This window comes from Pantherophis guttatus, chromosome 3 (genome assembly GCF_059756535.1).
Source record: "Pantherophis guttatus breed Tessera chromosome 3, ASM5975653v1, whole genome shotgun sequence".
Lineage (NCBI taxonomy): Eukaryota > Metazoa > Chordata > Lepidosauria > Squamata > Colubridae > Pantherophis > Pantherophis guttatus.
In genome coordinates, this window is record NC_142065.1 from 178566648 (window position 1) to 178593261 (window position 26614).

The window sequence follows — 26614 nt, forward strand, 5'->3', positions numbered from 1 at the left end:
GGAGTACCCGAGAGGAGGATTCTAGATTTGTTGTAACACTGAATGACAACACTTCTGTGAACATTGCATTGGAGCCTCTCTGGAAGGAACAAACACTTTGCATTATAATAGAAGAAGGGAGGTCAACACAATTGGGGAGGGAGCAAGGTACATAATTATGAGTCAATAGAATCTGTATCCAACATATCTTCCACTGTTAAAGTAGCCTGCTAACCAGCTTTAGTCTTACAATAGGGACTGTAAGAAGACTAGCTTCTTCGGCGCAACAGGTGGCAGCATTAGCAAACATGGTGAATCTTGTAAAAGCACCTTATTGGAACAGAGATCTTCAGGAAATTCTTGACATAAGATGAAAACTAAAAAAAAAAAGCAGTAGTAAATCATGTTGATATTGTTGTCAAGATAATATGTAATGCTACCTATACCTACCAGTAGCATACAATATTTTTTCTTCTCTGGATAAAGCTTATAAATTCCATACTGTAGTGTAATACAACTTTGCAGAATTGGTATACAGGTGTCTTATTTCATTCAATAATTCTTATTTTAAAAAATTAAATAATTCTTATTTAAAAAAAGATAAGGTACACATGTAGGCATGTAGCATTATACCTCGGACTATAAATTGAATAAATTAAACATTAATAATAATAATAAATTAATAGTATTTGGGGAGATTTGCAAGGCTTTTGATTATTATGGCATGAAGCAACTGGGGAATTACATACAAGTGGTAACATGTATTTTGACCACTACACCGTGTGTAGTTATTAGGCAAGTGAGTATTTTGACCATATCATCCTTTGTATGCATATTTTCCACCTCCAAGCTGTATAAACTTGAATGCTTAGTGGATATAAACAGATAAGGTGATGTATATTTGTGTAGTGAGGGAGGGTGGGCCTAAGGAGATCAACATCCTATATCAAGGTGTGCATAATTATTAGGCAGCTTCTTTTCCTCAGGCAGAATGGGCTAAAAAAAGAGATTTAACTGACTCTGAAAAGGCAAAAATTGTAAAAGGGTCACCATGGTCACAAGAATTATTTTGGGATAATTTTCAAAAGATTGTGATTCAACATCCACCTTTTTTATTGCTGGTCAGATAAACAGCATATAATATTTAGGTGATAGTATAATAGAATACACATTTGATATTCACAGCAAATAATTGAAATTTAAAGTTAATTCACTTCATTCTTGTAAGTATAATTTCCTTCCATTTAGTTTCTATTTTCTAAAGTGTTTCCTTTTATAGACAATGGTATCAAAATAGACAAAAGTATTATATTCATTGCTACAAATGAAATAGCTATCTTTCTATTTCATCTGTGTATTTTACCTTTGTGTTTTAATGAATTATACTAAATATATAAAAAGTTTGCATTTATTGTCCACAGTTGCCTATTCATTTGAAAGAAAAGCCACTGAAATAGGATCAGCAAAATTCCAGTTTCATGAAGTATAATTGCTTGCATGTAAATCAGTGATAAGAAAAACTAATAAGAGTAGAAATTAATCTAATTTTGAGATTACTGAGCTGAAATTTGTTATCTAAATATTTATTGAAATATCAGAACAAAGTTATTAAAATAACCAAGCAAGTATTGCAATCATTCAAATCATGGACACTTTGACATAATTCAACCGGTTAAATATTTTTCCATCTCATTGATTTCAGTGAAAACTTCCTAATATACTTAATAGCATAACTCCATGCATGCCTAAAATAAGCGAATAATGCTAAACTCCTGTGACTTTATGGATATACAATATATAGTGGATATAGAAAATCTATATACATTTTTGTTAAAATGTCAGGTTTTTGAAAATAAATCACTTCAGGAAAAAAACACCAGTTTAAACTCTGAACACAAAGTTACATAAATGTTATGATTTATTTCCATAGCAGATAACAAATAGTCACTCTTATATGGCTCAATTTCTGCTTGTAATAATATATTACAAAAAAGATATATCTTCCAGATTAGACTAGTTGAGTTTTCTGTTGAGAAAGCCTATTTATTCCTGGTTAAATGCTAGACAACTGAGTTACACTGCTGAGCTCAGCTTCTTTAAAGAGTTGCTGATAAACCAGATGTGCATCCTCACATATGCTGCTTCTTTGAACTCAAATTGCCAGTTTTGATGTCAGTTTTGGTCCATTTTGGCCACTGTCCCTGAAGCAGAATCATTCTATCTAGGGAAAAAGATGTTTTGTAAGCTAATATCCCACCTATGAGGTACGTACAGTGTTCTGACACACTTGCTATAAATTCAAAAACTGACAATAAACCAGGCTTCCTAATCATGCAAAACAAGATGTGAATTGACTCTCTCAATAATGGACGCTCTCAATAAGCCATTAACCGGCACTTTATTTCACTTTCCACTAGGAAATAGTTGCAAGGACTGTGAATTAATCATCTTCCTAGCAGAGGCCTGGAAGGCATTTGCACAATGGAAGCAATGCTTATGCAGTATTCTCTAGATACCAATATTAAAATTACTCTTCAGGAAAATTGTTTAGGTTAGGATGTAGTAACCTTTTGCTGGAGGGAAGTAATTTAAAGATTGGACTCAAGAGGTTAAACAATTAGTGTTTTTCCCTATTATTATTTTCAGAATTTGCTAATATTGACCTTTGTTTTGTCAAACTGCAAAGCCATATTTTTTTTCTGGTTCTTTCAAATTTTCACTTCTTTATCCATAATTAAATAAAAATAATATCAAAATACCCAATAATGAGTAAGCTATAGTTTAATACATATCATCTATCTCATAGTGAATGTTAGTAAACTTAATCACAGGCCAGCCAATTTTAGTGATTCCCTATTCATATCTGAATGAACAGTGAATATTGTGCAAATTTTACAGGATTCATAGAACATAGATTTAGGATTCTGCCATTAATGCACACACACATGTAAATGTTCCACAACCAAATATATTTATGAGGATATCTGACAATAAGAAAAATTACATTTGGTTGGCTGGGAATTACAGATCAAAGACATTAATGAGAAGAGACATTCAAAATAAATAGGCAGGGTGTAGAGTTATACCAACCAAGCACTGGGAATGAATTTTTGATTGTGAGATAACATAGATACAATAAATCAATTCTTTGTCCTAGGAAGGCAGAAAAATAAGGGCTGAATTATTAGCTACCCTTTATGCTAGCCAAGAAAATGGAAAGTTTAAACTTGCAGTATAATTTCTAAGTTTCTGGAGAAAAAAGGCATAGTGCAAAGTGCAGAATACTGTTAAAATATTATGATCCTAAAGACACAGTGTTCTTATGTTAATTCCTCCTAAAGTACATGCTGGTTTCAACAGCAAACAACAAAACTTTAAGTACTGGAAATTTAATTCCTTCAAAACAAATAATATTGAGATAAGTCAAATTATATTTTATATTCAAGCCAATTAGTACACCTTTCTAAACACATTTATTTGGTATCATGTCTCTTTAAAATAATTGAATTATGTTTTCAAAGCACACTGAGGACTGTGATACAAATCAATATGAATTCAGGATAATTTAAACTGTTAAGTCATGTTAAATAATTTGTTTGTGTACGTGCCTTTGAGTCAGTGTTGATTCCTAATGACTGGACTAACTTCTGCAGTTTTCTTGGCAAGATTTCAGAAGCCACTGCCTCCCTTCCAGGGCCGAGAGGGAGAGACTAGCCTGAGTCTCCTACAAGACTTCATGGCTAAACCAAGATTATAACTCAGACTTCTGGTTTCTAGCCTGATACCTTAACCATTTCATCAAATTGATTCTATTAGATAACTTGCATTTTCTTTTGTTTGCATTTTACTGAAATAAAGTTATGGAAGGCTGGAAATTTCACATTAAAATACAGATCCTATTTTTTCTCATTCAGTGAAAAAAGAATTAGGGAATGTTTTCTTTTTTTCGTAATTGCAGTCTATAGGAAAGTAAGATTAATCTAGTTTAGATTTAGGTTTTAAGACCAGATGTTTACAAGAACTTCTTGTATTAGGGGTGTCAAACTCGTGGCCCGCGGGTCGGATGCGTCATGCGCTGGCAACGCCCACCACTGTTTTAGCAAAGGGGGAGAAAGTCACAATATGTCATGTGATGCCGTGAATTTACACCCATGAATTAAAGTAATAAAATGAAGTTCATACTTATATACTGTATAAAGCAGACACTAATAAAATCAAGTATAGGTTTAGAGCTGGTAATAGCGGATTCCACAAACATAGGGTATCTCAGATTTTGTTCTTGAGATAAGTGGAGACGGAACAAGTCTTTCAAGTTGCTATAATACTAGCATTATTATTAACTAATGATCTAATTCCATTATGTGATGGACTAATATGCAAAATAAAACCATAGCAAAATAACATGTAACATAGAATTTTTTTAGTTTAGCAACAAGCTAACCTGCATAACAAACCAAGTTTTCAGATACTTTTCCATTTTTTTCTGATCCTCATTAATTAAGGAGTCAGAATTCATCCAATTCCCATTGTTTAGTTGTTCTCACTAATGTAACTCTTTGAACTACTACGTGTATTTCTAAATCTTAGCGTTACATAGTCATATATTCCAAAACCATATTTTTGTCTACATGTTATGATTTTGGCTACGCAAATATGGTACTTAGAAATGAGTTCATTATTCATATGTAGGATGAAGGTTCTACTTCTTTAGATCATGAATGGGAAACATTTTTAATCCCAAAGTTCTGAAAACTTGTTCACTGATGGTTAAAAATTGATACCAACTCATAGTTGCATGTATCTTTTGTGGCTGTACACATAGACCCAGGCACAATGTGAAAGAATGGCGGAAATAAGTACCATCTGTCATCCTGTCAACTGACATATAAACTGTACTAGATAGTAGCTGGAATCTGGGAAAAGAATCAGATAAAAAGTTTTCACACAGAAAGAGTAGCAGTGGTGGTGAGGGAAATTGGTCAAGAAGAACAAATATAGATGGGTAGTATGCAAAACTAGAAATTGGAATGCTGAAGAGAGACAGATTCCAAGGAGACTCAAAGAGGAATTGGCATCCAGGTTACTATGTAAAATGGGCAATACATAGATGCCTCTACCTTGCACAGATTGATTGAGATCTAAAGACACACAAAAGAAGATACAAGTTTTCTAATTGGGAGAGGTGGCCAGCTATATTTTAATTGGAGATTTGATTAAGCCTTTCTAGAAATTAATAGGAATTAAATTTTGGCATATTACAATAGGCTTCCTTTGATTTTAAAACAGCAATTGCTAATGCCAGCAAGGAGATAGTTAATCTAGCTATGGTAAAGCAATTAGACCATAAAGAAACTGGCTACATTCCATCCATCTTTGAAGGCAGATATCAAAGTGAGGCAAAGGCAGAGAGAGGACTGTTTGTATGCATTAGATCTGCTTGTATGCATTAGCTGAATTCCATTTGTGAATTACGACTGGAAAAGTCAAACTTTGAACGAAAATGATCTCTTTGTACCCTTGTTATTCTAAGAATAGAGGAAAAAGTTGATATATTTTCCAATATGACCATTGTATGTTGTATTTTGTCTGATCAATCCAGAGAATAGATAATAATATATATATATGTAATATATAATTCTGTCCTAAATTCCATAGACCCTTCCCATTTCCAGTGCAATAGTACCATATCAAATCATTGGCTATAAACTCTTATTAATCTGCTGGGCCCTAGTAAATGTAGTTAAAATTTCATGATTGTCCACCAATACCTTAGATAAAATTATAGTTTAATCAGTGGTTTAATTAAGATGGCTACTACTTTTAATATCAAAACATACTTGCATAAGGTCAACTTATTTTAACCCTTTTTTTTTTACTTAAACTTACATTGGATCTATAATACAAAATATTTTAGACTGTGCAATATCACTTCGTTTGCAGTAAAAAACAATTTTTCTTCATGTTTGGCTCTGAAGCATATCTTTTGTTCTGATGATAATATAGAAGCTTTCTAGTAGCTGCTTAGAGAGGCATTTGTCTAAGGAGATGAGGTTCAAATAGGTCTTTCTGTTCATTTTGAGAAGCTTTCAAGGCTGAATGGCTGTGTGGCAAAATGTTATAAAAGAGTACTTTAAGGATAAAATATTTAGTTACAATAATAATTTTTATAGACCTCCACTAACATGTTAAAATGTTTCTGTTAATTTCTACATACACTGGAAAATAATAACAGGGCATATTAACATGTGAGAAAAAAATTAAGGTTACCATCCTACAATTTTCATAAGTTTATCCCCCAGACCTTCAAAGAGTTAAAGAAGCCAAGTATTTTTGCATACTTTGGATCAAACTGTCAGAACTGATTTCCCAATTTAAAAACTACAGAAATAAATTTCATCTAGTTATCCCTTAAATAATGTTTCAAAAACATACTATAGTATAGTCTTCAGCTTACGATGGCAATTGAGGGCAATGTCACATGACTGCATTGCTTAATGACAACAATTCTGGCATTCCTTGTTGCTGTCATTAAGGAAGGATTGCATACAACTTTAAGTGAAGTCATATTACTATGATTTCCAACTTCTTGCTGATGTCTCATTGATTTGTTCATGGGAAATTAGCTGGGAATATTAGAAATCGCATGATTGTAGCTCACAGTAAGGTCATAATCACGAGCTGAGGCCTGAATCACAATCACATGACTACAGGAATGCTATGATAGCTGGAACTACAAGGATATTTATGAACCAATATTTTAGTACCATGGTAATTTTAAATGGATGCTGAACAAATTGTTGTAACCCGAGAACTATCTGTAACATAAATGAAAAAAAGGTTTTGAACACCACTGTAATATATAGGAAGGTGGAATATATAGCTTCCTCTACATTGCAGTAGGATACAGAGCTTTTTTGATACTCTTAAAAGCAATTCTTATTTCTACAGTTGTTCTATTTCTTACACACACGAGAACCATTTTGCAAAACTGTGAGTAAAACATTAAAGCAGCTGCATTCTTTGAAAGGCTAGCAAGTGTTTGAAAACCTGATTCACTATAATTGCCGATTGCTCCATAAGTGATTCCAATAGAAATGCTCCCTATGTGTAGACCCACATTCAGGTAGAGAAACACAGGCAGTTTTCAAAGCAGCTGAGTGAGCTGTCCAGAGCTTCTCCCTCCACATGTTGACACTTTGCAAAGCAACACTTTTGAATAATTCCCACACAAATACATTAACATATATGGTGTGCATTCTTTTTAATATTTGTGTTTTGTTTTAAACAGAACAATTTTTAATTTCAAATATCTGTCTAATTTCACTACAGTAGTTATTTAACACAATGACATGGACTTGAGGTTGGATTCCAGTGGTATTTTACAGAAATCATACCTGATTTTTTCACTATTTCTGTTTTCTTCATATACTGGCTGAGATTCTTTATTATAAGGAGTTCTGTGTACCTCTCTGGAGACTGGGAAGTGGTAAATAGGAAAATGTGTATGTTCTGTATCATTATCATCTAGAGGATGTAAAGATACAAAATCGTGTATTATTAAATTTTACTCAAAGTATACAAAATAATTAACACAGGGGGCACATTCAAATCTTACATTCAAATCTTAGTAAATTGCAACAGCTAACTTCATACATTTATAACTGGTATATAAAAATATAGCATATAAATGTTCTGTTGCAAAAGTTACCGATCTGCATATTTTATGTCACAAGGTCCCTGAGAATATTATACCAGCACAGCAGCATAATCAATAACTGTGACTCCTGAGGACGTGGACAGGATTCTGGGGAGGTTAAATGCAACCACATGTTTATTGGACCCGTGCCCCTCCTGGCTGGTACTGGCCACCCGGGAGGTAACACGAGGCTGGCTCCAGAGGATTATAAATGCTTCTCTGAGTGAGGGTTTCTTGCCTCCCGCCTTGAAAGAGGCGGTGGTGAGGCCCCTCCTCAAGAAGCCTTCTCTGGACCCGGCCATTTTGGCAAACTACCGTCCGGTCTCCAACCTTCGCTTTGTTGCGAAGGTTGTGGAGAGTGTGGTTGCGCAACAGCTCCCACAGTACCTGGATGAAACCGTCTATCTAGATCCGTGCCAGTCCGGCTTCAGGCCTGGGTACAGCACGGAGACGGCATTGGTCGCATTGGTGGATGATCTCTGGAGGGCTCGGGACAGGGGTTGTTCCTCTGTTCTGGTCCTGTTAGACCTCTCAGCGGCTTTTGATACCATCGACCATGGTATCATGCTGCGCCGGCTGGAGGGATTGGGGGTGGGAGGCACCGTGTTGTGGTGGTTCTCCTATCTCTCTGACTGGTCACAGTCTGTGTTGGCAGGGGGGCAGAGGTCGACCTCGAGGCACCTTGCTTGCGGGGTGCCGCAAGGGTCGGTCCTCTCGCCGCTCCTGTTCAACATTTATGTGAAGCCGCTGGGTGAGATCATCCGTGGTTTTGGGGTGCAATGCCATCTGTACGCTGATGATACTCAGCTGTACATCTACACCCCAGACCACCCCAATGATGCCCTCGAAGTGATGTCCCAGTGTCTGGAGGCCGTGCGGGTCTGGATGGGGAGGAACAGGTTTCGGCTCAACCCTTCCAAGACCGAGTGGCTGTGGATGCCGGCGTCCCGGTATAGCCAGCTGGTGCCATCGCTGGCTATTGGGGGCGAGTCACTGACCCCCAGAGAGGGGGCTCGCAACTTGGGCGTCCTCCTGGACACACGGCTGTCTTTAGAAGAGCATATGATGGCCGTGGCCAGGGGGCTTTTTATCAGGTTCGCCTGATACGCCAGTTGCGCCCCTTTCTGGATCGGGACTCCTTGTGCACAGTCACTCATGCCTTGGTCACATCACGCCTGGACTACTGCAACGCTCTCTACATGGGGCTCCCCCTGAGGAGCACCCGGAGGCTCCAGCTGGTGCAGAATGCGGCCGCGCGGGTGATTGTGGGAGCGACGTGGCGCTCCCACGTAACACCTCTCCTGCGCGAGCTTCATTGGCTCCCGGTGGTCTTCCGGGTGCGCTTTAAGGTGTTGGTTCTCATCTTTAAAGCGCTCCATGGCTTAGGGCCAGGGTATTTGCGAGACCGCCTGCTGCTACCGATAACCTCCCACCAGCCAATACGCTCTCACAGAGAGGGCCTCCTCAGGGTGCCGTCGGTCAGGCAATGTCGGCTGGCAGCCCCCAGGGGGAGAGCCTTCTCTGTGGGGGCACCTGCCCTGTGGAATGAACTGCCTCCTGGAATACGATTGGTCCCGGACCTCCGGACCTTCCGTAAAGCCCTGAAGACGTTTTTATTCCATCAAGCCGGCCTAGCCTAAATGGTTTTTAAATTGGGATTTTAAATTTTATGGATTTGGGGGTTTTAAATTGGGAAGCTAGTGATTTAATTCTTTTTAATTATCTTAACTTTTGTATTTGTATGTTTTTTAATTTTGGCTGTTCACCGCCCTGAGTCCCTTCTGGGAGAAGGGCAGTATACAAATTAAATTAATAAATAAATAATAAATAATAAATAAAAATGGAAGAAACAGAAAAATTACTGGAAAAAAGGCCTTTGTTACTGATTTTATCAATTAAATTGTCAAAACTCAGATGAATTTTTAAATCGGGGGAAAAACCATTTAAAAAGTGTTTATGCAATAACTAAATGTATGATTCACCACCAATGAAATTATTTAAAAGCATGCAACCATACTCCATACACTTTTATAATACTGCATTTATTTCAAAATGTTTTAATGAAGGCTGTTTGCTATTCATTCATCTTTATACTATTTTTATAGTATTATAGTTTTGGGAAATAATGCTTTTATTCTACATTAAAACATTCTGAAAATGTTCATAACTAATTGTCTTATGACAAACTTATTGGAGCTTGTTTTTGTCTTAATGTTGATTCTGTAATTGATTAAAAAGATATAGTTTGTTTTACCAAAATGTGAATATGATGCATGCTCATTAATGAAGCTTTCTACTTTGTTTTTCTTCCTGGCATCTCTGGAGGCTTTCCAATTTGTCAGGAACTGTCTTTCCATTTCTTTTATTTCTTTTCCATCCAGAAGTTCTGAAGAAATGTTGTAATATGTAAATTAACAGACAGCTTTATATTTTTAGGAAGGCAAAAGAGCGTTTTTGTTGTCAAAGATATTGTTCATTTTCTATGATCAATGCTATTATACCTGAAAAACCACCAAATTGTTGATCATTTGTCTTTAATACTACTGTACTAGTAGGTATGAGCTGGACAACTGATGAATAGCTTGTTATAGTACAATAGTGAAAAGGATAGACCTTAAAACTGTAAAATAGTCACTACAATAACAAAAAGACAGAGAAGCAAAACAATCTCTCTGCTGCTCACTTAGGCTGAAATCTATAATTACCATGCAGGGTAAATGATATATATGTGGTCTATGCCCTATATAATTTTAGTTATATAACTCAATTGTTATATATAAGCCATCTGGGAAAGCCAAGGAAAATAATCAAAACCATAAAAAAGCAAAAGTTAGAATATTTTGGACAACACCCAGAAAAATACAGCATACTTCACTTAATCCTCCAACGAAAGATTGAAGGCAAATGAGGTCCAGGCAGAAGAACAACATCATGACTTCAAAATCTAAGGGACTGGTTTGGACAAAACTCAACAGCACTTTTTCGTGCAGCTGTTGATAAAAATAGGATCGTTAACATGATCGCCAATGTCCGATGATGGATGTGGCACAAGAAGAAGAAGAACCCAATTATTTAATAATATAGCATTAATGGAAAGAAATATGACTCTGAATTTTTTTTTATTTTTTATTTTTTTGATTTATATGCCGCCCTTCTCCAGAGACTCAGGGCAGCTTACAATGTGCTAAGCAATAGCCTTCATCCTTTTGTATATTTATACAAAGTCAGCTTATTGCCCCCACAACTGGGTCCTCAATTTACCTACCTTAGAAAGGATGGAAGGCTGAGTCAACCTTGAGCCTGGCGAGATTCGAACCTGCAGTAATTGCAGGCAGCTGGTCTTAATAACAGGGTGCTTTAGACCACTGTACTACCAAGGCTCCTAATTTAAGATACTCCCCCACAAAGAAAGATATTAAAAATAATTAAATGCAGTCAAAAATCTTGGTAGTAACTAATTGTCTTCCTAGAGTTATCAACTTAAGTTCTGAAGATTTTCCCAAAACATACACACCGTAAATGTAAGTAATATGCTTGCATACACATAGGCAACGTCTCTTTCTCACTCTGTCTCTCTGTATGTACTGTATGTATGTTATGGGTTTGCCAGAAACCACACTCCAAGGGAAAACCCGTGACAAAAAGTATACTATTTATTGAATTAATCCAGGTAATCCTCCATTTATGACTAAAGGGCTCAAAATCTTGATTGTTGAGCAAAGTAGTTATTAAATGAGATGCCATGTAACCGATTCACTCAATGACTGCAGTCCTGGCTCTATTTATTTATTAGATTTATATTTATTTATTTGTTTGTTTGTTTATAAGATTTATATGGCTGTCCACTCACCCTCAGTTACTCTGGACAGTTTACAAACAATATAAAAAGAATAAAGCAATAACCTCCCACCGCCCTGGTGACAACAAAAATCAAATGAGCCACTTGATGGGCTCCATCACTCTGGGTTCCCCAGGCTCATTGGCCGAACTACGCATTTAAGGCCTTCCAAAAGAGTGTCAAAGTGGGGGCCACTCTAATCTCTGTGAAGATGATGTTCCAAAAAATGGGGAAGGTTCTTCTTCTTGGTTCTACCAAATGTACCTCCTTAAGAGATGGGACCCGCAACATTCCCTGCCTCCCCGCTCTAGTGGGTCGGGTGGATGTAACTGGGAAGAGACGGTCCTTCAGATAACTTGGTCATAACCCAAGAAGGGCTTTAAAAGTGACAACCAGCACCTTGAATTGCACCCGGAAGCTAATCAGCAACCAGTGCAGCTCCCCAGGAGAGGTGGCATATCTGCAGTCCTAGGTCTGCACAAACCATGTGGGCCGCTGCGTTTTGAACAAACTGGAGCTTCCAGATGTTTTTCAAGGGCAGCCCCATCTAGAGCGCATTGCAATAGTCAAGATGGGAGGTGACTACAATCATTAAGCAGCTATGTGGGTTGTTAAATGGAGTGCCGTGGAGAGAACCTCGTCCTTCTAGGTATGTTGGGGCAAGGAGAGGGCTTGGGCATTCTACCCATACCACCAAATAGAATGATCATGGGAATCATGGCATTTGCTAGCATTTTCATTAGATTAGAGGTCTGTTCTTCCAGTACATTGAGAGATTTCTAGAACAGCGGTCACCAACTGGTGGTCCGTGGAGACCATGTTGGTGGTCCGCAGAAAAATTATTTGCATTTTTTATATTGCATTAAATCAGGGGTCCTCAAGCTACGGCCCCTGGGGCAGATACGTGCAATGAATGTTTGTGGTGCTACAGAGAGTCTCCCCCTTCAGGGTCTTCTTGTGTGAGTTGGAGGGGGGCAAAAATTCTAACTTGGGATCTGCTTCAGCCTCCTCGTGCGGGGCTTTGGGCGAAGGCTGGCGGGAAGCGCCACTGGTGGCGAAGAGCAGGAGGGCCTTGTTCCAGTGGGATTGCAAAAGAAGGAAAAAAGGGGTTGAAATTTATCGGGCAACCTTCCAAGTAAAGCTGATCTTCAAAAGCAACAATTTTTTGCAGCACAGAAGTTTTCCTCTATTGGTACCTTATGCTAATTCTTTTATATTCACAATTTCTGTTCTTAGTATTGTAATGATGTAGTCTTCCTCAATTCATAGGAAATTATTTTGAGACAATAATTTTTTTTTGTAAAATTCAATGTATTTTCTAGTTTATCTTCTGACACATTATAATTCTACTAATTCTACTCATTATTTATAATCTTAAAAACAGCTTTAATTATACAAATTGTACAAATACATGAAAGTAAAAGCTGACGGAGCAATTATATTAGTAACAATCAGCACTGAGGGATAGCATTCTTTGATTTATATCCTGCCTTTGTTCAGGAGCTCAGGCAGCAGACATAGCATAGCATCCCTCCTACCTATGTCGCAACAACCACCCTATGATACAGACTGAGCTGAGAAGAAATAAAGTCATCCAGCAAGCTTCTCAGGCTGACCACACAAGACACCACACTTGACCAGATACAGATACATCATGATCAGACGTAGAAAGCTAGATCTTATTCTTGGAGATTCAAACCCTCTATTGTGAATTCAATTCATGGATCATTATGTTTTAGATTACTGCACTGCATTAGGTTTAGAAATCACTTCAATCTGAGAGGGGGGGGAGGTATCTTATGTCAAGCTCCTATATACAACTCTTTATATTACTTCCACCTACCCCTTTCTCTATTTTTAAACAATGTATAATGAAACGAACAAAATGTTAAAAAGTTATATTTATGTAGTTACTCACCAAACACATCTAAATTATATTAAAGTAATCAATCTTTACAATCTCCAAAGCATTTTTTGAGCACCCTAATGTTTGGAAATTGAAAGTTGAAAATTTTAACCTGCCCTAAATATCCTGTGTAGTATTTCAGTTACATTAACTACCAGGAGGCATTACATTTAACTGATTTTATCTTTATTAGGAATTTAATAAGGAACTATTACTAGGAATTTTATTAGATCCTATATCTTATGGAATATTTCAAACTCTGTCTCAATGATGCCTGTCCAATTTTAATCATGAGAATATGCTGGCTCTCACAGATAATTTGTGAAGCGCTCGATAAATGTCTTTTTCTGTTAACTTGTCCAAGACCTAGAACAGTCTTCTGAGGGAATTTTGTTTCATATTCAGTGGAAGATTTTGGGCACAAAAGTTGAGTAATGTAATATACCAAAAAGGTGTTATCGATGTCTGTGATAACTATGCTGGGTACCCTGCAGTAACACATTTTATTATTGCCCTCTTTTATGACTGTTTTAATTCTAGTTTGGTCCAGAACTGCACACAACAGAACTTTATGAGGAAGGAGAACTGGAGAGACAAGCTTGATTAATTCTTTCTTCTTAAAGATCTCTAAATCTGATTTTGGAAGGACATTCTAAAACTGGCTCTGTTTTGATCCTGACCCCATTTGTGAAGAGATGTTTCATTCTATGGAAGTTCAAATGGACTGACTCCCCTCATTTTAAGATACAGTTTATCAAAGTGCAGGATATACAATAATATACAGCTTTCAGATAACTTTAAAAGCATGTCTGATAATTGGACAGATTATAATTTGTACGCTAGCTAATAAGCATGAAATATGATAAAATTGCTTCTGTTTTTGTAATTTGGATGGCCTCAGAATTGATGGGAAGCAGAACTGAGTGCAAGTGGGATTAGATGGCTTCAACTGGAGAAAATATTGCACAACAGATTCACAGGAAAACAGTGGAATTTAACATGAGTAATGACCTTGACTCCTGGGTAATATCCCTATGTATCAATGGCTTAATAAATCAATAAATATGAAATAAAAGAAGAACAATCTCTGAAGTTTAGATATTTTTACCAAGAGATTTTGACTGCAGTATTACTTTGTCTCGGTATTTTGGCTTATGACAAACAGGATTCCCATTCAGCTCCATTTTGTACAACTTAGTCCATATACTCAGAATAAATTCCAAGTCCTGGAAGTAACAAAGAAAAACATCACGTATCTAGTCCAAATATTACCACTAAATTTATAAATCTTTCTTTGATTAGTTGTAACATGTTCCATTTATTTCAAAAGATGTTATTACATTTAATAACACAATCAAATATCTGTGTAGTTAAAAATACATTTTATCCGCAATATTTATAAATGATATTTTGATAGCTATTTTACTTCTTTATTCATAACTAGTCTATTTTTGTGTTTTCACTATTTCATGAAAGTTTAAATATAAATGTAAACCAGAAAAAACACAAAAGTTAACTACACTGTTCTGTGGCCTCCCTAAGTTTTGCAAAAATATATTTGTAAATATTGGAAGCTAATAGCATTTAATATAGGACAATTATTCAGATCTTTTGGCTGTAAATAAAAATTATTATTAAATCAAGCTAAACAAATTCAAGAAAAAGCATACGTGGGATACTTTTTGTATCACAAATTGTAATAATGCCATGTATGACAGAAACCATAGCATATATGGAACTATGGAAACTATGGTAACAGTGTTAGAAACAGGAAACCAATGTTTGGGAAACAATTTCTCTTCCTTTTCCTTCTTAAAATGGTAAATTTGTAATACTTTATCAGTATAATTTTGTTTAGATTTTGAAAGAAATTGATGGAACAGAAAGGTAAAAGATTATTCTCTTAATCTCTGTTGCTCCCTATAGTCCTCCAGTTGTTTTATTCTAACTCCATCCCACTGGCATTCAACCACTGTATATAATTATCACATCTGTCTAATATATATATATATATATATATATATATATATATATATATATATATATATATATATATATCTGCATCCTATCTATCTATCTATCTATCTATCTATCTATCTATCTATCCATCCATCCATCCATCCATCCATCCATCCATCCATCCATCCATCCATTTGATATCCCATCAGTCCTCTAAGAGCACAGGCAATCAGACATAATACTCCCTCCTTCAATTCCTATTCCAAACAACATCCCTGAAATACATTCAAGTCTATTAGCCCAAGTCAGCCAATAGTTCTTTATTTTTGGGGTAAATTTGAACTTAGATCTTTCTAACACTTTAGCCACATACTATGCTCTATCTGTCCAGATATTTGATATAGAAGGTTATCAAGTATTTGGCAAAGACAATGAGGGAAAACTGAATTATTCTTTTTTCCTTCTGTGACAAAGACCGAATAATACAATTTCAATTTAAATGCATCATTAAAAGGAATTATGCAACACTGGTTTGTACATTATCTCCAATCCAGTTACGCATAGATAGGTATACAGTATAGTATAAACTGGAATACTCATATGAATGTACCGTACATAATTTATTCTGAAATAATTTCTATATTGTATCTTTTCCTAAATTCACCTTGTTATGAAACCTACAAAGTTCAAGGAAATATTATAAATAAAACTGAATGTTCAAAAGAATAAAACTTGATATTCATTAATTTTCAATTTAAAGAAGCCAAAAATGAAAACTCAAAAGGATTTTAGTGCTACTTGTCAAATTTACTATAGAAGACATTCCGTAATCTATTTTCTTTCTATATAATTAATTTTCTGCAAAAGAATAAAGTCTCCTTTGAGTGATTCCTGGTAAATTCATGGATGTATGAAATAGCTATTTTTGTCAATAAAAATGTTAATTAATAAGCAAATTAAATTTATTATAATTAATATTTATAACATTAGATAGAACTATATACTTTCCCCTGTATATTTAGGTTTAAAATTGTATGTTTGAGCAATTTAGCTTTTAATGGCTAAAATTAAAGCAAAGTTTATAAACATGCAAATAGTGCCTTTGCTCACAATCATCCCTTTTTTTATTTTTACAAATTTATCCAGACCTATGAAATAGAGCCTTTGTTAAACGCATAATAGTATCATCTTCACTTTGTACATTTGATTTAAAAATGTACTTAAAAATTATTCAATTAAATATTATTTTGAAAATTCAAAACAGTATATTTCTTGGAATTCTGAAAACCATTTATTTTTGAAGAATGCATAGAATTTTTAGGTTTTCATTAATTAAGCTTGGTTGATCAATTATTCAGAATATCTTTACTCTCGTTTATCTAAGAATGCACTTATTCCATGCTGAAATATTACTTTTGGATATTCCCTACTTGTTCACTGTTTTCCTGTCTCCAATAAACTGCTTTCACTTTACATCCTTTCAATAAGCTATACTAAAGGGACTAGATAGTTTTTTGGGCAGTCTCTATTTGATAAATGATCATGTCATGTTATCACTTAGAGGTCTGCTACAAAATACTAAAAAGCAAATTGTATTCTAGACTCATGATGGGGGTGGGGGGGGGTATAAAAGCCTCAGATGTCATTCATAGCACAAACTATAGCCTTCTTCCCAATTAGTGATAGTCATTTAAAAACCTACATTTGACCAATGCACTCCAATTTTTATTGGCTGTGTCTAGCTCAAATAGCCTAACTACATCTGCAGATAGCAATTTGTCATCATTCTGACGGTCTGTCATTATCTCTTTCAAAAAATCTATATATTTTTTCTTGTACCTGACTGAATTGTGAAGTGAAGGAATCCATCTTTTTGATATCTAGTGTCATAATCAATAATGGCAAAGGTTGAATACATTAAATATTTACAGCCAAATCTTCAAAATACCGAAGCCTTCTGAAATAAATAGGACTTGTATTGCTGAATGTATTATAAAATAATCTGGATTTATGAGATATAGATGGACAACCTCCTAATACATAGGACATGTCATTGCTTTCATCCTGTCCTCTGGTATATATGATGTAATAAGAAGCACTATATGTTACATCATAGTGAATGGAATTAAGAGAAAATTAAAAAATAAAGAAATGGAACCTTCTCCAAGTATTGCAAAATGTCACTTCTTTAAAAATTCAATTCCTTAAACATCACTCTCCAAATTGTACTGTTTGACTTAACAGTAGTTGTAGACTTCGCTACTGAGATTTTAGAAACAAATTGAAATTCTGAAAATTGTGATAATGAGAAGCTAAGTGCATGAGTCATCAGATGAGGACCCAGAAATCATTGTATAAGGAAAGAATATTCTGTTATGCATAGATACATGCCAAGAAAAAAGGAAATCTTTGCCCAATTTGGTTTGATATAAGTAGCTAACATTTTGAATGATAACAAACGTATTTAGATGTACCGTATTTTTCGGAGTATAAGATGCACCTTTCCCCCCCCAAAAAAGAGAGTGAAAATCTGGGCAATGTAGCCCCACCTGACTTCTCAAACGGAGGCTTCAGAGGCTGAAAAAAACATCAGAAAAGAAGCTTCAGAAAAGAAGCCCCCAAACAGAACTTCAGAGGCTTTTTTACTGAAGCTCTGTTTCGGAGGCTTTCAGAGGCAGGAAAAAAAGTTTTTTCTGAAACAGAGTTTCAGAAGTTTCAGAGGCAGAAAAAAAAAAAAAAAAAAAAAGCAAGGCACAGTGCTCACAGCCAAGGAACCTGTTGCTAAAATTCACCTCTGGAACAGCTGATTGGGGGTATTCCGGGAGGCCAATCCACCTGCCAATCAGCTTTTTTCTTATTTTCTTCCCCAAAAACTAAGGTCCATCTTATATTCCGGTGTCTTATACTCCGAAAAATACTGTTATTTTCAAAGCTTATAGAATTAGCAAGAAGGTCTATTGTTCAACACTTCCAAAACAAACCAGATTTTTTTTAAAAAAAATTGAAAGACAAAAATATATATTCTATTCAAAGTCAATTTTAGCACTTAGCTTTAGTCCAATTTGTTTGAAGTTTTGTAACTTTTTTGTTCCTGTTTAGGTTATAAATTTAAAAGCTTAATTTTATATATGAAGTTAAAATTAGTATCTATTCATTTCAATGAAATGCCTCTAATCTATTGAAAAGGTGGATTTAAATTAATGTAATTATATAGGTATATTTTAATCCATGAAGTAATATATGAAATAGATTATTACAATATTTACAGTCTTCTTATATTTACAATGTTCTAGTCTGTGTGAAAGGTTTTCCCCAATTTTCTTTGTTAGAAATCTCTATAATCCAAATGTATTAACATTTAAGACCGACAACTTTGTAAGCTTCATCTACCATAAAACTGTCTGCTCATAAATTTGTAAGTAAAAATTTGCACAATAAAAGGACACCATTATTCAAAAGGCAATGGACAAGAATTTTAACAATTGACAAATTATTGAAAAATACTTACTTCCATTTATGTAATTTATCAGTCTGCATTGCTTTTATTACCTTTATGTGATGAAGTTGGTTGTCAACAGCTATAAGATGGGAAATATTTTCCAGAATAGATAAGTCACTTAATTCATCAATATTATTATTGCTGATATTCAAAACTGATAAAGATTTCTGTAATGAATCAAAACATATATTTATTCCAAATACAAAACAATATTCAAGTGCAGCAATTGTATACACTTAACTTGAGAGAAAACCTGATTAAAATGTAAAATGTTCTTAAATGTACAAAATCTTAAACAGTATAACAAAAATACCTATAATTTTGGTTCGAAACAATCTTGAAACTCATAGTTAATAATTTGTTAAAATGGAGTAAATAACTATTAAAAGGTCTATTAAAATCAATACAATTCAATACACAATCCTCTTCCAACTGTTTTATGTAACCTATTTTGATGTGCATGGTAAGAGGAAGACGGTGCTATCTTTCCATTTTTAGAAAGGAAGTTAGGTAAAGTAATATGATATACTCTAAATGCTTTGATTCAGTTATTTAAACCTCAGAAAAAATACCAGTAATATAAAATAAAATATAACTTTTCAAATAAAAATATTATATCTTCCAATTATTAGTATATTGTTTGAAAAGTAAGAGATGGCAAAATGTTTTTTTCCAATAAATACTGATATTTCTGCAGATAAATATCCAAAGAAAAGAATTATATTGTATAAGAGTTAACATATTCTTTTAATTAAGACTTAAAGAACAATTGCATCCATATTATACACCTGTAGATACTTTGAAATTTTGTTTGCTTAAGAAAGGTAAAGTATACAAGACAATCTGATTTTGAAAAAAAATATGTATGGTGCACTTTATGCTATGGTATTAGAGGAGATAGATATCCGTAGATATTGCACAGAAACTTTAGCGTGTGGGTCGAAAAAAGCTTGTTGAATCTAAAGCAGTATTTATTTTTTTTTACAGTGTGGATATAAATTCTCCAAGCTTTATCATCCATATATGTCTACACTAGCTAATTGTTCATAAGCACAATGGTAGTAATAAAATGAAACCATTAAAAAATTCTAAGAGTTTACAATACTTATAAAGTATTGTAATTGTCAGGTTGATTGGGTTAAATCATCTGTCACAGGCAAGTAAAGCACGAGTCGGTTCTAAATTTTTTTACTACCGGTTCTTTGGGCGTGACTTATTTTGTGGGCGTGGTTTGATGGTCATGTGACAATTCTTTAGGATTTAGCAGACGTACTAGTCTACCAGGCTTTTAACTGCTTGCAGAGCTGTACCAGTCTATCCATTTATTTTTGCAGGCACTGGTCTACTCATTTATTTTTGCAGGCACTGGTCTACCCATGTATTTTTGCAGGCACTGGTCTACCCATTTATTTTTGTAGGCACCGGTCTACTCATTTGTTTTTGGAGGCACTGGTCTACCACCAAACTGCCTTTTACCACTGATCAGCTGTAGGGCAGCCCTTTGAAGCCCCGCGGCAAGAGTTTAAACAGTTTTTTTCCTTATAGCCCATCAGCTGGGACTCAGGAGGCAGCAATAGATTGGGGGTGGGTCCAAATAAAAGTAAGAATAACGCGGGTGGGCGGGTGGGTGGGGGCGGCAGAACCGGTTCGGTGACGTCATATCGTCACCGCTACTGGCTCGGTAGAACTGGGCCGAACCGGGAGGAACCCACCACTGAAGTGAAGTACTGCAAATAAAAGCTATAAAAACAAACAAATTAATTTTCATGGGAGAAAATAAAAGTTATAGTTAGGGCAAGTTAAAATTTGAGATAGGTTTTGTAGAAAATTACTTTTTAAATATATATGCTAGTAGTATGATGTTCATAAAGCTGCAAGACTCATGTAACAGAATGCTAAAATGTTACAATATTCTGCACTGTTATTTTCATAATTTCTTCTGAATATAGAAATCATAATAAGGCTTTATTATTAAAACTGAGGAATAAATATAGTATATACCAGATTGCTTTACGAAAAATAATTTTAAAATTTACTATTAATATGTTTTAAAAATATTTTAAATAAAATAAATGACACATTAACCTGTTTTATGCAATATCAGGATACGTATACAATAGAAGCCATTAGCAGTTTTTAACGATTAATGTCTGTCACCAAATAAATTTCAGGTACAGTGTTCTTACGGATAATGAATGAAGACTTCTTGGGTCAAACAAGAGCTTTTCTCCTAAGGGAAGCTGCTGGCTTTCAACATGCAATTCTCTCAATTCCTCTAAAGTCTCCAAGCCTTCCACTACAGTGATACAGTTGCCACCCAAATATCTGGAAATAGAACAAAATAGAAAGGCCTTTCATTTTACAATTTCTTTTAAAATGCATATTTTCTGGAAAATAAAAAAATAATTATTTTACTGAATAATTTCACTATTTCAGAAGTAAAATCAATAAAGCATAACATATTGCACCAATAATCAAATACAACTTAATTAATTTCTATGTGATTATATCTTATATGTTAAAAGTTTATCAAGCTTTGGTTCTTGAATGCAGAGTTTGTATCAAGCTTGTGCAATATAGCATCATATAAAATATATACTCATTCCATTTTATTAGTTTAAAATTTAGATTATTAACAGTGAATCAATAAAAATAGAAACGTAATTTTTCACTTACAATTTTTCAAGTCTTATCAATGATTCTAGATTTTCAATTCGTATAATGCAGTTGTTCTGCAGGTACAGATGTCTTAGGTTTGTCGCAAAGTCCAAGTTATGTATCTGTCTAATATTATTATCATATAAATATAGGACATTAAGATTTTTACACAAAGAAAGATCATCCTACAAGAAAAAATTGACATATGTTACTTGGTAGAATTTACTAACAAGCAACAGCTTCAGCAAGATTTCAAAAGCCCTAAAATTATGTTAAACCTGCAATTTTAAGTATAGTCATAAATACATGAATAAGGTTGAATAAGCTTGGGATGCATGATAAAGATTCCACATAACCTAATGATGCATTAAATATATGATCCTTGAATAGCTGTGTTGCACATCACTTTTGTATACAATAAATTATTTTAAGCACAGTGTGCTGGTTCATTTGAAAGAAAAAGAAATCTTACTCAATGTGCCAAACTTTTACTCATGCTGAAAATAATTATTTTGTATTTGTACAATATCCCATTTCTGGAGAACATTTAACTTAACAACACTGAACATTACCTTATATATCACCATATGTCTGTCCAAAACTGTTTTCCTGCAAATAATTAAATAGCTCAACAATAAAAGACAAATCAAATATATATTATTTAAATTAAACTAATTAAGGCAAGGGCATGAAATAGAATCAGAAATTTATTTCCAACTAGAAACTTATATTAAAACAAAATATAAAATAGCATTAATACTGGCTAATTCTTAAATATAAAATAAAAGCTATATTTTTACATAATGAAAGATTTCTTACAATGACATCTATATTTTTATTAGATAATTTCAGATGTGTTAGTTTTCTCAGATGTTGAGCCAAAGATTCATCTCTGCGATTCTTTTGATTAAGGCTTCTAGCAATAAGCTCCAACGTTAATCGCACCATGACTTTGTGATAAAGTTAGTTTTCCACTGCCTTAAAATAGAAATAAACAGTTGTAAACTATGCTGCCACATCATTATCACATATTATCTACAACATGCACTATTAAAACATGTCTTAACATGTCCTATTAAAACATTTCCTTTACACGATCTTAGCCATTTTCTACATAAATCAAATAATGCATTCTAGTGAACATTAGACTAATTTACATTACATTTTTATATGCTCCTGATGGCAGGAATTGTATTTTATATTTTTGCCAGCCGACTTGTGGCTCTATCAAGGGCTATTACTATATGCTTCCCCTAGAATCAAAAACAGCATGCCCAGTAAAAAGAGGTAGGGTATAACAGTGGAAGATGGTTATCGCTCCCATGTCTTGTTTCTGCTTTTAAATTTCCATGATGCATCTGGATTAACTAAATATGAAAAATAATACTATTATATAGACCTTTGGCCTGATCTATAATTTTTTTGGTATATCTAATTACTTAAATATTATTTCCAACCTGTACTTCTTAGGATTCATTTGTTGTCCCTAATCTTACTTGGATGGATAGTCGTATTATTATAGATGATTATATGAGGACCCAGATTGTTGGGAGCAATATGCTGACTCTGTAAACCACTTAGAAAGGGCTGTAAAGCCCTGTGAAGTGGTATGTAAGTCTAAGTGTTATTGCTATTATAGTTACAATAGAGCAAAGTCATATTTTTATTAGACTATACATTGATGTACAGAAAAATAAATTTCAATTCTACAAGTATTTTGATTTTGTTTCTTTAGGTTTAATAAGGTACATATTTGCCTAAGTAAGTTTAAATAAATTCAGTTAAGTTTATTTCTGCATAGACATACACAAGTTTGCACTATAAAGTGAATAATTTCCTGATACACAATTCTCACCATACTGATTTTTCCCATAATCTATACATTAGGGGAATACATACATGCTGAACCACAAAAGCTTAATATTTTTTGCTAAACTACTGTTATGAGTAATTTGTAGTTTACTAAATGCTGATGAAAGGGTATTGGGGGGGGGGGTGTTGGAATGGAATGGCTTGATGAGCCATTTTCCCATTATTCCGATAATGCTTTTTTTTCTTACTAAGACAGTTTTCTGAAATTCTATTAGGCATTCTAAAGCATTTTAAAGCAACTAATAAAATTTGTACTGCACAAATCTTAGTCCAGTTTCAGATCTGTTATCCCACTACCCCATTATGAATGCAGGAAGCCTTAGTGTGAACAGAAAAAAGCCCAAGTTAATATTTCTTTATATATTCCAGTGCTTGAAACAGTGCAAAGGAAATAAAAGATTAATGGCACGGAAAATACCAGGATGGAGAACTGTTTTGATTATATTTGAGGGGGAGAGCTTATTTGCTTTAAGGAAAAGCTAAGCAGAAAAAGTTCCAAAACAAGACAGAGAATTGTGTGACTTTTAATGTTTTTTCAAGGCTGCATTAAATGAATAGATGCCAAATGCTATGTTTTCTCACTGACCAAACAGCCTGACCAATATTCACACTCCTTTTAGAAAACTCCTTTTGGTTAAGGTTGATGCATAGGCAAATTATCAATGAGAGAACAGGATTTTGTTTGTACTGTCATGTGTCAGACAAATCTGAGCCCATGCAAGCAACACGTAGGCAAAGAGACTGAATGGAGGGACCCAATTTTAGAACAAAAACAAAAATGTAATAAACGTAAAGGGAAGGCATCCCTCCGCAGCTCTTCTCCCCCGCTTTTTCTCCAGAACATCGCTTCAGAGGTGAGCTACGACTGGGAGAAATGCTTAGGGAAAAAAAAAAAAACCAGCACACAGCAAACCGGTTCACCAGTTTCGGCATGGTCGTACTGCCAGCCTTCCCCCCCCCCCTTCTGTGATCAGAAAGGTCGGCAGTTCGGTGGTTCGAATCCTTAGTATAGGTCTCCTGCGTGAGCAAGGGGTTGGACTAGATGACCTCCAAGGTCCCTTCCAACTCTACTGTTACCTGTTACCTTTCGGAAAAGAATGAAAAAGAGCTTATAAAGCTCGCGAGGCGGCCTGTCTTCCCCCCACCCCAACCCGGGCCCTCAGGTGGATATTGCTTCAGAGCAGGCCAGGGATGGAGGCGGCTATAGCACTGTTTGTTCCGTTAAGTTTGCTCCTAACAACCTAGACTTCATCCCTTTTCCACACCTGCGAGCCCCCCACCGCGTCTGAGCCAACCACCTACATAAGCGCGCCCCTCCTCGCTCCTCAGCCTCAAGGGGGGGGATGGGCGGTTCCTCGGCTCGGAAAGAGAGAGAAGCAAAAGGAAAACAGAAGCCGGCAAACGGGTTGCTATAGAGATAGAAAGCCTACCTATCAAAACCTTCTGCGAGAGGCGGGACAAGTGGAGCACCCTTGTGACAAAGGCGGCGTGCGAGGCGGAATTAGGCCTTGCTTTCGAATGGTCTTCCCTTGTCTCTTCTGTGGCGGGGGCGGTTTGTTCCGTTCGGATGAAGCCCCGAATTCGCAGCGTGATGATTTAGGCTCACCAAGGAGATTGCGCCTATTTTGCTTTTCTTTTTGCGAATCCCTGTTTTTTTGTTAACGTCCTGAGCTCGCTTCGAAAATAATAATAGAAAAAGAACTACAAGTCTAACACATATAATAGATTCTGGCATTAATATTTTATAACATTATATGATAGCTGGCATTAATACTTTACATACTGTTAATAATTGTCATTCAAACATATGTAAAAAAAGACTGATTTTCTGTTGATTAGGATTTACTAGGAATATGACACACACACACACACACACACACAAACACACACACACACACACACACACACACACACACACACACGTTATAGACAGGTCAAAGTTTAGTCCTCACAAAGGGTTTCACTTTTTGGGGCTGAACTTGATGGGGTAAAATAATGAGCCAAATGTGTGTTATACACAAAATTAGACTATACATGTTTTTCAGTTCAGTTGTGCTTGGATTAGCCCTTTGGAGCCAGGATAAGACCATGTCAAGGGTTTGCTCTGAGGATCTCTTGGTGGATGAGAAAAAAAATGGCTTTTTTAATTCAAAGAAGAATACTTGTTTCTAAGAACTTAAAAGCATATTCTTAAAAGTAGGCAGAGTAGCGCTTCTGGAATTCTTTCCAAGTTCTTCATTCATAGTAGTCACAGAAGGCACCTATATCTTCTGGGTAAAATGTTATGTGTTGCTCTTGTAGATGGAGTCCTGTGGATGGAAGCGCAGAGATGGGGTTTGACCAAGAATAGGGAAAGAGGCAATACTGTAGTACAGTATAAAACAGGGTCTCTTCAGCGGCATGCGGGATTATGGGTGGAAGATCAGGGATGCTCATGGGAATGAGGGGCCCAAAAAATTACATATCAGGTTGCTTAGTTGTTATAGTTATGCTATTGGTTTTTCATATTTTATTCTGTTTAAAGCAAGCTGCTTGGAATCATTGGAGGTAAGTATCATGTAAGTTGAATTTATAAATAAGTAGTCATGCATAATGACATTGGCATCCACTCATGTTCCTTGAACTTCCTCCATTAATTGGCACACATGGACCTTTTTCATTGTTTCCTTGAATTGTAGGCAGAACTCTCATCAATGACGATAGTAATAAAGCATGATCCTAAATTAAGACCAAGTTCACTTATATTCAAATAAATCCAAACAACCTGCCACCTTCATACTTTGCCCCCCAATGTAATAAGATTGAATGATCAGGGCCATTTCTCAATTGCATGACTCTGGTTCATGTAAAAACTGATTTTCTGTCTGCTAAGAAGGAATGTTCTGCTAAATCAGGCAATATATAGTCCAAGGTATATAGTCCAAGCTCTGATCTCATGGTGGCCAATTAGATGCCTATAGAAACCTTTCAGCAGATGAACACAATCATATTCTTCTTGTGTTTCCCATACATACAATACATACCTTATTAAAAAGTATACTTCAGTATACAATATAACTTTGTGTATCTTGATAATTCATAAACTATTATAATTAAGGAACTATTGGTCATTTTTTTGCTTTTTTACACCTAAGTTTGGGAGAATATTTAAAATTTGTTGTAAAGATCTTTTGTGTTAATTTATCCTGTGCGTTTGCCCACATTTGT

General features: G+C 35.1%; 1 protein-coding gene across 5 annotated transcripts; it reads right to left on the minus strand.

The window, feature by feature from the left end:
- Positions 1 to 229: 229 nt before the first annotated feature.
- Positions 230 to 24975, minus strand: PPP1R42 (protein phosphatase 1 regulatory subunit 42). 5 transcript variants are annotated; one of them, XM_087890658.1, is made up of 9 exons: positions 24838 to 24975; positions 22355 to 22513; positions 21554 to 21720; positions 21064 to 21202; positions 18928 to 19044; positions 14528 to 14645; positions 9930 to 10061; positions 7374 to 7503; positions 230 to 356 (listed from the first exon to the last, which is right to left on the minus strand). In XM_087890658.1, the coding sequence occupies exons 2-9, from the start codon at positions 22481 to 22483 to the stop codon at positions 329 to 331; spliced, it is 960 nt and encodes a 319-aa protein (XP_087746784.1). In that variant the 5' UTR covers positions 22484 to 22513; positions 24838 to 24975; the 3' UTR covers positions 230 to 328. The 5 variants fall into 5 exon arrangements, with proteins under 5 accessions (XP_087746784.1, XP_087746782.1, XP_034285801.1 ...); XM_087890656.1 differs by lacking the exon at positions 230 to 356 and adding an exon at positions 5777 to 6079; XM_034429910.3 differs by lacking the exons at positions 230 to 356; positions 24838 to 24975 and adding exons at positions 5777 to 6079; positions 24710 to 24785.
- Positions 24976 to 26614: the final 1639 nt, after the last annotated feature.